Source organism: Cryptotermes secundus, unplaced genomic scaffold (assembly GCF_002891405.2).
Source record: "Cryptotermes secundus unplaced genomic scaffold, Csec_1.0 scaffold2336, whole genome shotgun sequence".
NCBI lineage: Eukaryota > Metazoa > Arthropoda > Insecta > Blattodea > Kalotermitidae > Cryptotermes > Cryptotermes secundus.
Window position 1 is genome coordinate 1,993 of NW_019735608.1, and position 15,466 is coordinate 17,458.

Consider the following 15,466-nt stretch of genomic DNA (forward strand, 5'->3'; position numbering starts at 1 on the left):
TTCTGCTTCTTTTTATTGCTCTCACCTCTTTTGTTGCAGGTAGTTTATATCCGTTCATTCTTACTCATGTTAACAAACATATAATTTAGCACGATTCGCACACATTCACAAGTACCTGTGGCTACAAGTTGGAGAATAATCGTGATAACTAAAACGTTTTGAACACAGGATAAGGCAATGCACATAAAACAGGAATGGAAACTTTCAGAACACAGAACAAGGAGAAGCATACAAAATATAAAAGGCTTAATCTTGGAGTCGGTCAGACTCAACTGGTGAAGTAACTGAGCTGCCGTTATGACATAAGCAAGGAAGAAGTCACAATTTTTATAGCCAAGCTTGGAATGACAGAGGCCTAACTTGTACTGTGAAAGACATGAAATGGGTGGTGGGTGGGACCCTCCTCATGGACTGCTACCTTGACGTGCTAGGAGGGCTTGTGCTTCTTCAATGTGAAGCGGCTAACCAAAGGCAGTCCGAATGGAAGTCACAAGTCGGGGATAATACGGAAATGGCGGCGGGTTATGGATGCCTGAACAGTCTCTTAAATTTAAAGTAATTCAACCGGTGGAGGCGTATTCCCTTTTCCAATACCCGATTCTTTTACACTCGAACCTGCTAATATGACTACATGTATAGTGACCATCTGCCTGAAACGACGAAAATACAGTGCACCTGGCGAAAATGATAGCCATTCATGTGTACAGTATATTGAAAATAGGGGTCACATTTCGTTATCTTGATTTGTGTACGTGGGATAAATCTGTCTGGAGTCGGAAGAAAAAATAGATCTTTTATTTTACCCCTTCTCACTCTGTTAACCGAATTTCTTCAACTGAATGACAATTTGTTAGAAGTCAGGTCTTAACTGAAACAGAAGTATTGTTATTTCATAGGGAATTCGCCTTCCTTAATCGCTTTTGCAAAGGGTGATATTGAATACTTAACCAACAAGGATGTAATTGTCTTTTTGGGAGGTACTAATGAAGTTGGCAAGAATAATTCCCAAAGTGGATTGAGAGACATAGTGGATTTCATGGAAATTTAATAGTCATACGTACATTGTTATGGCGAGTGTCCCACATCAGTTAGATTTATCTGACTGGTCTTGCGTGAACAGTGAATTGAAAAACTTTAATAGAAAACTAGTGAAGCTTTTGAAGCCTTTCAAGCATGTTACTTACTTACTTACTTACTTACTCATGGAGCTGAGACCTTTTGGAGACGCCGCTAATTCTGCAGGTACTCAAGAATTTCCCAGAATTTTATGGAACCCGTAGGTTGATTACCATGTTCAGAAGAGCCCTCAACTGGTCCCTATCCTGCGCCAGATCAATCCAATCCATACCATCCCAACCTATCTCTCTAAGATCCATTTTAATATTGTCCACCCACATACATGAATAAATGAATGAATGTAAAAGGGATGGGCCTTCTTCGCCCTTGCACCGCGAATACAGTGATCTATTGTGCCTTAGTGGCTACGTGAACAGTTAAAGCAATGAAAATCCATATGTGTTACACGAAAAGCCCTGTCAGAAAATTGGAGTGTGGTGTGCTGTATCACGTCGTCGAATAGTTGGCCCAATTGTCTTTGAAACAACAGTGAACAGTCCAGTGTACCAAGACAACACTACACAGTTTATTGCGCTTTTTGAAGTTGATGAACGAGAGTTTTGGTTGCAGCAGTACGGGGCCACATGTCACACATCTAACGAAACCATACAGTTCTTGCGAGAGTTTTTCGGTGACCGTCTCATTTTGAAAGGATTGTGGCCGCCGCCTTCCCCCGATTTGTCACCCGCAGATTTTTTCTTTTGGGTGTACCTCAAAGGATTTGTCTATAAAAACAATCCGCATACACTGGATGACCTCAAGAGGAACATTACGACGGCGATTAACAATATCAGTTTACAGGTGCTCCACAATGTGGCCTCAAACATGGTAAAGGGAGCTCTCGCTATCATTGATGGACATATTCGAACATATGTTATAATGACATGATTTGATTTTGCATTTCTAAGATGTAAGGTTATAAACATTAATAGTGAGTGCTGTATGTCTTGTAGTTTGTTCATTAAACCAGCAAAATATAATTACTTAGTGTGATGTGCGCTAGTTCTCGATCTTCCTGTGGAATCCATATGTGGTTTCAGAGGTGTCTCCGAGAAAAGGGCGACATCTCTTTCTAAGTCTCCCATTTGTTTTCGTAGCTCATAGGCCTGTCTCCCAATGCCGTTGGAATTGAACACTACAACTTGCAGAGACATATGGACTGTTACCGCCATTACGATTCAGTAGACTGAAACAACCTTGGTGATAACTGCAACCTTTTCCTCTTCTAACGCAAAACTTGAGGACCCTGTCATATTCTGCTGCACTCTAGTCAAGGCAACAAACATGTCGCCCGTTGCATTACAATTTACAGCTTTTTCCTGCACTGACTGGCCTGAAGCTTTCTTGGCGACCTGTTGTTTCTGGGGACCTATAGACTTTTTCTGCTGTGCTGATGGCCGCTTCGCTTCCATGGAGGTGCATGGATACGAGGCGAACGACCACTCGGGAGTTGTGTATTTGGTGAAGAAGGTTCTCACTGATGACCCATGGTTTGTCATGCGTTGGTTCAACCTGCGCCGGAGCTCCTCTTTTGCATAACTGCAACCCCTGTAGTTGGTTGGATGGGGTGACCCACCATCTTTCAGCTTACAGACGCTGCAGCTTAGGATGCTCTCGGCGTTCTCCTTTTCCGGGCATTCACGGTGGCGGTGACCACCATCACACCACAAGCATAGAGGAGGCAGCTTGCAGTGGACCCAAATGTGACCAAAGCGCTGGTGGTTGTGACACTGGGTGAGACCAATTTTGGATTTGTAAGCCTCTACCTTGACAATTATATCGCAGAAGTTGGTGGTTTCGAAGATTTCTTGGGATATTTGGTTTCTCACCAGGGTGACAAGGTAGAGGGGAAGGGATACGAGAGTGTCTCCTTCTGTCGGAGGAAGGGCGTTTCGCCGTCATGTGCTTGATGCTGATGACTTCGTAGCCCAGCTCCTGGAGGGCCATCGTGATGTCTTTCGACGAGGTGTTACTCGGCATATGCCTGATAACAGCTTTTACATATTTGTCTCCTTTGGTGTAGAAGGGAAAGAACGGGAGACCTTTTTGACTTAACAGGTTCTTCATAGCTTTATAATCTGCCATGCTTTTGGTTGTGATCCGGGTACCAGATGCAGTGTTTTGGAAGAACTCCCCTGTCATAACAGTTTTCAGTTCTTTCTGAAGGCCAAGGAGTTAGCCTCAGAATCTAGGGTTATAGGGGGTGGTCTGCCTTTGTCAGTGTTGTCATCTGTAGATGGCTCTTCGTCGCTTACCATCCATGGGCACGAACCTGAGCGTGGCAAAGAAATTCTTTGTTGCTACAGGCCGCGGCTTTTGGTAGACCGGAAGTGGTTTAGATTTTTCGTTCACCTCCCTCTTGGTGATGCTGCTGCCGTCGTCAGAGTCACTGTTTCTCTTTCGACGTCTGCTATGGGGCGCATCCTCAATGCCTTGAGTAGATTCCGGCAGGAGACTGTCCATCAACTCCTAGTATATATTGCTGCATAAAGTCACACCATTCCAGTGAACAGGGCCTTCCCGTCCAGATGTTTACATAGTATGCTATTTCCAGTCTCTGCTTTGTCTATCAGGCGTTTCCACGTATCGCCGTTGCCATTTTTTCTGCGGTGAGGTCTGGATGAGCTGGCCTATTTTTACGAGCCACATCCAAACTAAGTTGATCTCCGTTGCGTCGGGATTGTTGGTCAGTAGTTTTTCGTACTGCTTGTCAAAGGGTGCAAGCACCGAACGCCATCATACATCGCACAGATTGGGCGTCACCAGCGCCATGCCTAAAGTTAGCTGGCCAGAGCACGGCAGCCCTTCACACTCAACGCGCTCCACCACTCTTACGAGTAGGGGAGTGGATTCATTTAACTAACACTTAGTAACCAGTCAAATTTGACCAAAGTATCAGTAATCACTCTTTAACCGCCAATAATCACTCCAACCGATCGATCATCAACCGATGACTGATGATTCCCGAACCCATACCGAATGGCCTGTTCTCAAAAATGTTCACTCTCTGATCTATCACCGTTAATCACTAGAATCACTCAACTGCAACTCTTCAATGCCACTGTCTCTGTAATCATTACTGTTGCAGGATTTTCCTAGCACCAGCTGTTTACTCAGCCGTTGCTGGGCAGCGAGTTGTTTCTAGCTTCTGACTGACTATCACACGCATCACACGATCCACTATGTGTGCTTAAATAGCAACGACTGTTTACTGACCGTTGTTAAGCAATGGTACCTGAGCGGTCCCTGTAGCATTTGCTTGAATGTAGGCAGTTCCCACACTTCATTCAACAATACGTTCCCAGGTAACGAACCTGCAGTCAACGAGACGTTCCCAGGCAACGAACCTTCAATGTAAGTTATCCAGTTTCCGGTCTAACTTCATTACTGTCCGGCTTACAACACGCACCAACTAATAGAGCAAACGCTATGCAGTCATAAATCATAAGTCAAGGAATAAAAGAGGATACATGTCTCAATTCCTCACAGAAATTATACCAAGATTTTGCAGGGGACGAAGAAAAATTGTGCGGTGCTGCATAGAAAACTCAAGACGGAATGTAAGTTAAAGAAAAATTTGCATAAGGAACTCAATAACTCAACGAAATAAAACTCTTTTTAGTTCTCTATTTAAAAGAACATATTTCCTCACAAATGCTCAGTAAATGAAATTTACAGCATTTACTATTAATGTTTATAACCTTACATCTTAGAAATGCAAAATCAAATCATGTCATTGCAACATACAAGTATGTTCGAATATGTCCAGCAATGATAGCGAGAGCTCTTTTTACCATGTTTGTGATCACTTTGTGGAGCACCTGTAAACTGATGCTGTTAATCGTCGTCGTAATATTCATTTTGTGGTCATCCAGTGTATGCGGGTTGTTTTTATAGACAATTCCTTTGAGGTACACCCAAAAGAAAAAATCTGCGGGTGACAAATCGGGCGAAGGCGGCGGCCACAATTCTTTCGAAATGAGACGGTCACCGGAAAACTCTCGCAAGAACTGTATGGTTTCGTTAGATGTGTGACATGTGGCCCCGTATTGCTGCAACCAAAACTCTCGTTCATCAACTTCAAGAAGTGCAATAAACTGTGTAATGTTGTCTTGGTACACTGGACTGTTCACTGTTGTTTCAAAGTATACTGGGCCCAATATTCGACGACGTGATACAGCACACCACACTGAAATTTTCTGACAGTGCAAGGGCTTTTCATGTAACATGTGAATTTTCAGATAACCAAATCCTATTGTTTTAACTGTTCACGTAGCCACTAAAGTGAAGCCACAGCCGCGCCGTAGCTCAAGCGGTTAGTCGCTGGCTTCCCACCTCAGCGGCCCGGGTTTTATCCAGGGGTCTGATCAAGTGCGATTTGTGCTGGACAAAGTGGCACTGGGGCGGGTTTTCTCCGAGTACTTCGGTTCCCCTGCCACTCTTCATTCTACCAAATTTTCCATCATCATAATCGTATTAACTGCAATAGAATTGGCTTAGAATAGGCTAATCATTGGCCGCCGTGCCCAGTGGACCAATTGGACTCTACCCCCCACTAAGCGAATTAAAAAAAGGTGAAACCACGCTTCGTCAGTGAAGAAACTCCGATCATACTCTTCAATTGAATGGTTCCGCAAATGAAAACTCATTGTTCTTGGGAAAACGACATGTCTGTGACGCAATAAACTAAGCTATACTGCAGACCGATACACGACAGATGGCGTTTCTACTCGTTGTTAGTACTCCTACAGTACCATCTAGCGGTAGGAGATATAATTATATTAACTGCAATACAATTTATAACAACTTTTAGTTTTATGTGTGGGACTTTTTGATCTTCCTTAATTTTATTCTTCCACGGCAGCTAAATCCGATGAAACCTTTACTGGCTATCAGCCATGTCAGTTGGCTAAGAAATTAGACGTTTAAGGGACCATTCCTCTTCCCATCAACAGCGTCTAATGTGTCGTTAAAGCCAAAATCATTTTACAGCTGGCGATCAGCTATTCAGTGTATCCTAGTGTTGAGTCCCATTCTGTGGCTCATGACCAGATTTTTGTCTTTTCAAAGCAGTTATATTTCTGTTGTTGCATGGTGTCCATTCTGACGAGAGGACAAATGTGACTAAAAGCCTGGTCTGGTAAATAGCTGCTGGTTCCCACCAGCACAATCATTATTGGTTTCGGACCTTGTCGGGTCTCATGACAATTTTTTCCTTTCTAAGACCTTTACATATTTTGAAATGGGGCCGCTTCTTCGAAGAGAGGAAATGATTCGCTGTAAACCACCAGTCGTAAACTCTGACTCTGATAAAGTGTAGTTTCAGAGTGGTCTGAAAGCTCTCAGAGCCCCCAGGCAGAAATATATGGGCATGAGTCCAGTGGGACACAGAGGCACCCGAAAAGACATAAATCTGGTCATGAGTCACAGAATGGGACTAAATACCAAGACACACTGACTGGTTGACGCCATTCTTAACGTGACTTTGACTTTGATTTAGTCAGATCAGAACCTGATGATAGAGGTAGAGATGATTCTTGAATCTTCAGTAATTTTTAACCAATTGACAGGGATGATAGCCCGATAAGATTGTAGCAATTTATTAAACAAGTTCTGATAAGTTTCCCTTAGCGTTATTTGTATTTTGCAGCTGGACAAAATAAATAGCAAAATTCATGGGAGCTTGAGAGCGAGATTTTATACTTCTTATTTAAATATGTAGCTCAAGGAGTACCTACTGGCGATGTATGCAAAACTACCCATTAATACTTTGTAGGATTTGAGATTCTCACAGAGGTATTTTATCTCCTGTGGTACTACGCCGCGAAGTCCGTTGCAAGGCAATCGACGTTTCGGAGACATGTCGCCTCCATCTTTGGCATTCGAACCGTCGGTTTTCTTTCATTGTACAACACGGTATTGTGTTCTAGCAAACAAATTCCTATTCCTATTTTATCGTAAAACTATCGAACAGATGAGTCGACTGTCATCCAAGCTAGTCACAGATCGTCGTATTGTGTGTACTTTTTAATCTCTGGTAAGTAGAATCGTCTATCGCATAATGTATCTTTGAAAGTATAGATGGAGAAATTAGGTCTTGTTTAACCAACTCAGAGACATCTCAATGAAGAAGAGAACGTTTTATTGCCATTTATGTTATAGACATACAGTTTTCGCGATTGGTCTAGACTAACACTGTGAGAGAGACATGAACGACATGAACTTGGTGGAATTATTACAGACATAAGTTACTAGTGAGGCTAGGGAGAGCAGACAGAAGAAAATATCTGACAAAATGGCTTCCGGGAATAACATAGATGGTATAGAAGTGGAAGAAACGTCATTTAACATGAAATCTGACGAAAGTAAGGGAACGAAAGAAGGAAGTGGCGATGAAGATGGTATGAGGCGTAATATATTTCAGTTGTTTAATGTGCATTGTATTTCTTACTTTGGCTTGTATGTTAGTTTGTATCTCAAGTAGGCATATGACAACAGGTTCGCCTGGTTTAATGAGTCACATTTAGGGCCAGAGTTAGTTCATATTGTAGTAACATACCTCCACGCCGCTCTCAAAATGTAAATTTACTTTAATTTTGTCGTTTTCAATAGTCCAAGATCAGTTTATGAAGTGGAACGAGTATAAACTATGTGGTCAAAATAGGAGCACAAGTGGATGACAGATAGGTGCAATGGAATATGTTTATGTTGTAAGTGTACGCTAGTAGACAAATATAAACTTATCGATAATACAGTCTGTTAAGTTTTTTTACGTGTTTAATGAAATTCTCTTTTTGGGGATGTTACGTTATGTAGATCACCACACCATGCAGTTTTAGAGAATGCCTGAATGAACCACGTGCATTTTATTTGGATATAAAGTGCAATATGAAGTTTTGTGTACTACAAGGTATAAAGCTTTTGATGGGCTAGAATTAGGTAAAAGTTTGGATTCAAGCATTGTCCTGTTGTAATTCCACAGTTCCACAGTGCTCCTGCTGCCTGTATGATCTTGCACATCATGATGATTTTACAACACTCTGAAGTTTTATAGATATTTCCATCACACAGTTTAAACATTTGACAAAAGCAGAATGTCACATCACAGTTATGCTACAAGTGATTAAAAGTTTGCCATTATTGTCAAAGTGAGATTCTCCAATTTGATCTTGTCAAAATAGGAAATGTTTTGAATATGTTTGCAGCATATGAAAAGTGAACTAAGTCTAAACAGTTGAAGTTAAACTGGTGTCTAGAATCAATTCTCCTACCTTGCTTTAACAGTGAATGATGGGAGAGGGAAGTGGTAAAGTAATATGGTTAAATTGATTGCATATACTAGAGTTTTATCAAATTTAACTAAAATTACCTAATCATATATTAATAGCAACATGACAGGTCAGTAGGTGACTTAGTAACACTTGTTAGAATGTGACATGGTGACTTCTGCACAATGTTGTCAGCCAAAAGTAATGTTGTACTTGTTCAGAGATGAAAATTACATGCACGACATATACATGGAATGATGAAAGTACATCAATACATTGCGTAGTCCGGGTAATCGGTTCCGCCAGTATCCCAGACTGTTTGAAACCGGACTAATTGAGGAACTAAATACTTACAAAAACGATAATTGGTTCCAAAAAAAAAAATCTCCATTTTTCAATAAATAAAACGCGATTAATAAATTCAGATGTCTTTATTAGAAATAATTTTAAAAAATTCATGTTTTTCGCAATTCATTTCTTGTTCTCTAAAAATTGCAATATTGATGTCTGCACATGTTTTTTCTTTGGCCTTTTGTCTTCATACATTTCTTTGTAGCAATGAATTGCATTGTTTATCGTTCAGCGAATTGTAAGGCTACGTTCAGTCTTGGGATCAACTGCCATAATATGCTTTGACAAGGTTTCAGCGATTCCAATAATTTTTGATAGTTGTTCAACTGTTAATTCTTGTGCAGGCACTTCAACACAGTCATCATTGTCTAAGTTGTCCTCCCATTCGTCATAAGCCCGTTGTTCATCTGTGTTAATAAGTGTTTCATTATCTAGTTCATTAGTGTTCGATTTGATGCACTCAATTACATTGATGGAATCTAACTCATTGAAACCAAGTTGCTGTCCAGTATCCACTGTGTTATTAGTAACTTCAGCAAAAGAAGTTTCAAAACCAATGAAATTATTTGCACAATGTGATATGATATGTTCCCATACTGCCCTCATATTGCTTGCCGTTAATTCATGCCATGCTTTGCCTATATTTTCAATAACATTTCTGATGTTGTAGCTCTTGCAAAGTTCCGTTAAAGTAGTGCTCCCCCCACCTCCTCCAGCGATAGCTGTCAGAGGTCAAGAACGAATGACCTAAGCATGGGTACATACATATACAATGGGAACCCCAGAAAAAATTGAAATATGTATCATATCGCATAACTTTAAAACCACATAAAAATAAACCGCACAGAAAGAGACTTGACTGTGTAAAGGGAAAAAAACGATCATTTATGTATTAAAAATAATTTTGTTCACTAATTTTTTAGAATTAATATTTATTTTCCTTAATTAAAATTTAGTTCGTTTTGAGTATTAAGCATTAAACATATAGGGAACCTACATGACATACTGAACAGTTTACAACTTTCATAAATTTGTTTTTGGCAGTTTTCTCTTGCAAGTGAGAAGTATGAAATTGTGAAGCAGAGCAGTATTACCACAAAATTGCATTCAGTTTACAAGGACTGTTAGTCATCCAGTCTTACTTAAAACCGTTAACATAAACACAAGTCCTGGTCTGTTAACTTTGAAAAATGAGTCTCGAAGAAATGGTATTGTGGCTTGTCTGCTGAAAGCCAGAATTATGAAGCCAGCAGAGACAGCAGTTGCTATGGAACGGCTCTGGAAATGTGCCTGTTTCTGGGCAGTGGCTCAGTAGCCATCACGTTAAGGCTGCAACAGATGCACACAACAGTAGAAGAACTGTTGGATACAGTGTTTTCTATGTGGTCTGTCCCAAGGCTATATAATGAGTACCAGCTGCCATTACCAAAGTCGGAAGTCACCCGTGTGGAGGCAGCGTTGAGTACCTCCACCATGACCCTGCAAGTCCTAGGAGGTGACGAAAAGGGAAGTCTCAAATCTGAGACAGTAAAATACGATCACGAATCCCAAGGGAATTGGACCCGAAAAAACTGCGCTGGCAAGGACCAGCAGCATATAGAAAATACAGACCCAGCCTCTTGTCAGAGAAAACAAGACTGTAACTGTGAAACAGCAATTAATATCTGGTCACGAGCCCCAGATGTGGCTTGACACCAAGAATTACAGACTGACTGACCGTCAGTCTCAGTGTGACTTTGACTTTGATTACCGAAGTCAAAGTTACATTGCGACTGACTGTCGGTCGGTCAGTCAGTCAGTCTTGGTGTCAAGCCCAGTCTGAGGCTTATGACCAGATATTTATTACTGTTTGACATTTTCAGTCTTGTTTTTGTGGGGCGCCCTCTCTGACGAGAGGACTGGTCTGTCTTTTGTCGGAGTCATTGTCTGCAGTATTAAGTGATTCGTCATAATGTAAAGGATATTTACATTTTACATGTTAAACATGTTAATAAATGTATATAAAATATATACAGGGCTTCTGTCAGTCCAGGCTCATTGAATTTGTGGCAGCCTTCACATGATGGCTACTGAGCCGCTGCCCAGCAACAGGCACATTTACAGAGCCGAGGACCAGCTGCCATTACCAGTCGGAACCTGTGTGGAGACGGTCGAATACCTCCGCCATGACCCTGCGAGTTGTAGGAGGCAACGAGAAGGGAAGTCTCAAATCTGAGACAGTATAATATGATGGCCAGCCCTGAGGGAGTCAGACCTGAGAATGACTGAGCTGGCAAGGGCCAGCAGCATATACAAAAGACAGACCCATCCTCATCAGAGAGGGCGCCCCACAGAAACAAGACTGTAACTATGTAAGATTTGAGGCTTTCACAGCGGTGACTATGAAGAAAGCAGTTTTCTGGTATTTGGCACCGTGTATATGTGGTGTTAACCGACGTTTCGGAGGAACGTATCGCCTCCATCTTCAGGGTAGAAGAAAAAAAAATATATAAGAAATCTGCAAGCGAAGAGACCGTGAGAACCGGTAAAAGCAGACTGTGTTGGAAATATACACAGCTATGTTTGAGCAGAGAAGGAAGGGGGGAAGGGCAAGTATACAAGTGAAAACAGTAGTGTGGGAGGGGGGGAAAGGAGCTGGGACAAGCATGGTTTTTGTGTTGGGGGAGAGAAAGGCAAGGTTAAAGGCTGGGCACTAACCCGTAAGCTGAGGGGGGGTTGTTATGTTGGTTGGTCATGGCCTGTGTGGCCTTCTGGATCTGGCGTCATATCCCGGTGGGGGTTTTTAAGAGAACAGATGGGTTTCCAAGACTTGCTGAGACAAAACCCCCCCCCCCTCTTTGTTCATATTTCCTGGATGCAGTTCAATCTCAATTGCTTTCTTCAAGACTGTAACTGTCAAATAGTAATAAATATCTGATCTGGGGCTTGACACCAAGACTGATTGCAATGTGATTGACTTTGACTTTGATTTTGATTACCAGTCCAAGTAGGGTCTGAATTGATAGTGTAGAGAGTCAGTCAAGGGAGAGTCTGCAGGCAGTCATTTCAGAGTTGCAGAAGCTGCTAGCTGAGGCTGGTGACAGTTTTGGATTCCAGAGGAAGAGGAAAATTTGCCATCGGAATCAACTGCCAAGCAGTGCAGCGAATATCATGACAGAATGCTAGTCATTGTGTGATAGTGATCTGTAAGGAGTATTAATGAATTGTGTGTTGAAATCTGATTGTCAATCCAAACCTGTCTATAGTCACTCCAACATGTGACATATTTAATACTGATGAGCATGATAATGCAGTCAGAATAGTGAGGTTCAGTCCCTGGCTGAGGTTGAAGTTTTCCACTTCATTACCATATCCATGCCACTTCTGATGCCCATCCAGCCTCCTGTGCAATGGATATTGGAAGCTCTTTTTCCGAGGTAATATGCCTAGATTGTGAATAAAGCCACTTGTCCACTTGATGAGGTTGATTTTATTTGTGATTTGTCTAATGACACTTTCAACAGCTAAGACTGTACAATGTCACACATTAGTGAATATGGTGGTAGGGAGGTGGAGCTATTTGTGGCCTGACATTCAGCCATAACTTTTTCTTGAAGCACAGCATTATTAGTGATGGTATTCAAAATTCTCATGGTGGTGACTTCAAAGAGTGCTGTTGACTGGAATGTGGTTTTGTCTCAGGACAGATCCATAAATATCTGGAGCTTATTAGAATATGGAGAAAAATCTAATGGCTATCACCATCTTGTTTAAGTGTGTTAATACATACTTGCAAATTTATGATTTTCTGTTTTTTTTTACCATAATCTCATTGGAGCAAGAACTTGGAACAGGTATATGGAACTGAAGTTTCTTTTGTGTCAGTAGCTGATGTATTCTGTTTATGAATGGCTAAGATTAATACAAATTTAGTAATGTATGTAAGGGAACAGAATGAAGGTTGTAGGTTTTATATTGGCAAACTTGCAGCTGTTACCACTAAATTTTCAGTTACTCATAAGATCAAGACATTTCCATTCCAGATTAGAGAATAAAGTTCATAATAAAATTAAATTAAGAATTGTTAGTAATCAGTTGATTTGCTTTCCTTACAGAGAAGGGTAAGGCCTCATCTATTCCACCAATTGATGTGAGTATCTTCTGATAATAAGTTCTTGCTTAAATACAGTAGGTAAATATAATGCATCATAGAGCTTCTAGTAAATAGAATGTAGACAATGTCAGAGTACAATACATCATCATCATCATCATCATCATCAGTAATCTGTCAGACGACAGGTCCACAGTCTCTTCCAAAACAATTCCTCCACTTAATGCGATCTAGAGCTTTCTCCTTCAAATGACAGTATCCTCTTCTGTCTCCAAGGTCATCCAGCATCTTCTTACGTCTTCTTCATCTTCTTGTCACTTCTATCCGCCCCTCTATCTTTCCTTCGATAACTTCTTTTAGAAGGCAGTTTCTGCGTAAAACATGACCAATCCAATTAGCCTTCCGTTTTCTTATTTCGTGTAGGATATTCCTCTGTTCACTGACTCTAATTAACACTTCTTCATTTCTCACATAATCGGTCCAACTGCTCCATCCTTCTCCAACACCACATTTTGAAACTTTCCAGATGTTTCTGATCTATTGCCCTAAGTGTCCATGTTTCAGCCCCATACAGAGCTATGCTCCAAATGTAGCATTTCACTAGTTTCTTCCTCAAATTTAAGTCCAATTTGCTGGTAAAAAGATTCTTCTTCTTGCTAAATGCAGCTTTTGCCATGGCAATCCTGGATTTAATTTCACAAGTACACCTTCCATCATCTGTTAACAAGCTACCCAAATATTTAAAACATTTCACATTCTCCCATTGTTTTTGGTCTATCTTTAATGTGACTGGGGTTGGTTGTCTCGAAATTTTCATTACTTTTGTTTTCTCCACATTCATTTCCATGCCATAGCACCTTCCAATTTCAATTAGTCTATCAATCATGCCCTGTAGCACAGTTTCTTCCTTAGCCATTAACACAAGGTCATCTGCATATTTCACAGTTTGAATAATTTGCCCTCCTACTTTGAAGTCACCGAGCCCATCCAGAGCTTCCTTGGTAAGGCATTCGCTGTACAAGTTGAACAGAATTGGTGATAAACAGCATCCTTGTCGAACTCCTCTTCCAATCTGCACACTTCCTGTCTCCCCCCTGTCCAGTCGTACTCTAACTTTCTGATCCATGTACAATTTGCTAATCAATCTTCTTTCATGCCAATCGATACCTGTTTCTTTCAGGATCTGCATTAATTTGGTCCAGTTTACCCGGTCAAATGCCTTCTGCCAGTCTATGAAGCAAACACACAGTTCTTCATCTATCTCCAAAGTTCGTTCCGCTATAATTCTCATCATCCCAATTGCATCCCTGGTTCCTTTTCCTCTTCTAAATCCAAACTGATCTTCTCCAAGTACATCCTCTATTTTCCTTTCAATTCTTCTTTTAAGTATCTTTGCTATTATCTTTGCTGTATGTGCAATAAGACTTATTGTGCGATGGTCGCTGCATTTTGTAGCTTTTGTCTTTTTCTTTAAGGCAATCATTGTAACTTCTGTAAAGTCCTTGGGCCACTCTCCACTTTCATATATGGTGTTCATTAGTTTTGTCAGTGTTTTCAAACCACCTTCTCCCAGTAACTTGAGCACATCTCCAGGTACATCATCATCTCCTGTAGCCTTTCCCTTCCTCATTTCCTTGATAGCTTTTTCCACCTCACTTTGTAAAATATATGGTCCTTTCTCGTCTGTATCTACTTCTTCTTCCGGTTCAACTTCTAAGGTTTCTGGCCGATTAGGTCGATCATATAGTTCTGAAATATAATTTTCCCAAATTTTCAGCACTTGCCTCTGATCTACTATTCTATTCCCCTGGGAGTCTTCGATGCCAACATTTTGAATCCCATGATTCTCTTTCCATCCTAGTTCTTTTGTCTTCATGTACATCAAATCATAACGGCCTGTTCTTTGAAATTCCATAATCTCATTACATATCTTCTCAAGATATTCCTTTTTGGCCCTGTCCGTGGCTCTTTTCAATTCATTCCTCAGTCTCCTGTATTTCCTCCTGCCTTCTTCATTGTTGACATTCTTCCATTTTCTTCGCTCCTCCATTTTACTCATCATCTCCTGTGTAACCCATGGTTTTCTTGCTATCTTCTCAACTTTACCTACCAAATCACTGATAGTATCTAACATGCATTCTTTTATATCGTTCCACTGCGCTTCAGCATTTCCGCTTTCACCTTCAATTGCACCGAGTTTCTCTTCTAGAGTCTCTTGCACGCTTTGTCTTTGAGCATATAACTTCTCCAAATCCCATCTGGGTCTGCGCTTTCGAAATCCTATAATTTTCTTCAACCTGGTTCGGAACTTGGCAACCAGCAAGTTGTGGTCAGAGTCAATGTCTGCCCCAGGAAGCGTCTTCACATCCTTCACACTGTTTCTGAATCGATGTTTCACAAGGATGTAGTCCAGCTGATGCCTCTTCCAATCCCCAGGTGCCTTCCATGTGTAAATTCTTCTCTTTGGCTTCTTGAACCAAGTGTTGGTAACAGTCAATCCATTTCGTTCACAAAAGTCAATAAGCATTTGACCTCTGTGATTCCGTCTTCCTAGTCCATGTGATCCAACAATATTCTGATATGGTTCATCTCCAACAATGCTGTTCCAGTCTCCCAATATGATGCTGTTTGTGTCACCTCT

General features: G+C 41.0%; 1 protein-coding gene across 6 annotated transcripts in view; it reads left to right on the top strand.

The window, feature by feature from the left end:
• The first annotated feature begins 7,185 nt into the window (after nucleotides 1-7,185).
• LOC111869729 (phosphatidylinositol 4-phosphate 5-kinase type-1 alpha) overlaps nucleotides 7,186-15,466 on the top strand; it is a 141,939-nt gene continuing 133,658 nt past the window's right edge. For all 6 annotated transcript variants that reach the window (XM_023861461.2, XM_023861459.2, XM_023861463.2 and 3 more), the window contains exons 1-2: nucleotides 7,186-7,517; nucleotides 12,830-12,864. In XM_023861461.2, the coding sequence (XP_023717229.1) occupies nucleotides 7,412-7,517; nucleotides 12,830-12,864 (141 nt within the window). In that variant the 5' untranslated portion in view covers nucleotides 7,186-7,411. The remainder of the gene's footprint in view (nucleotides 7,518-12,829; nucleotides 12,865-15,466) is intronic.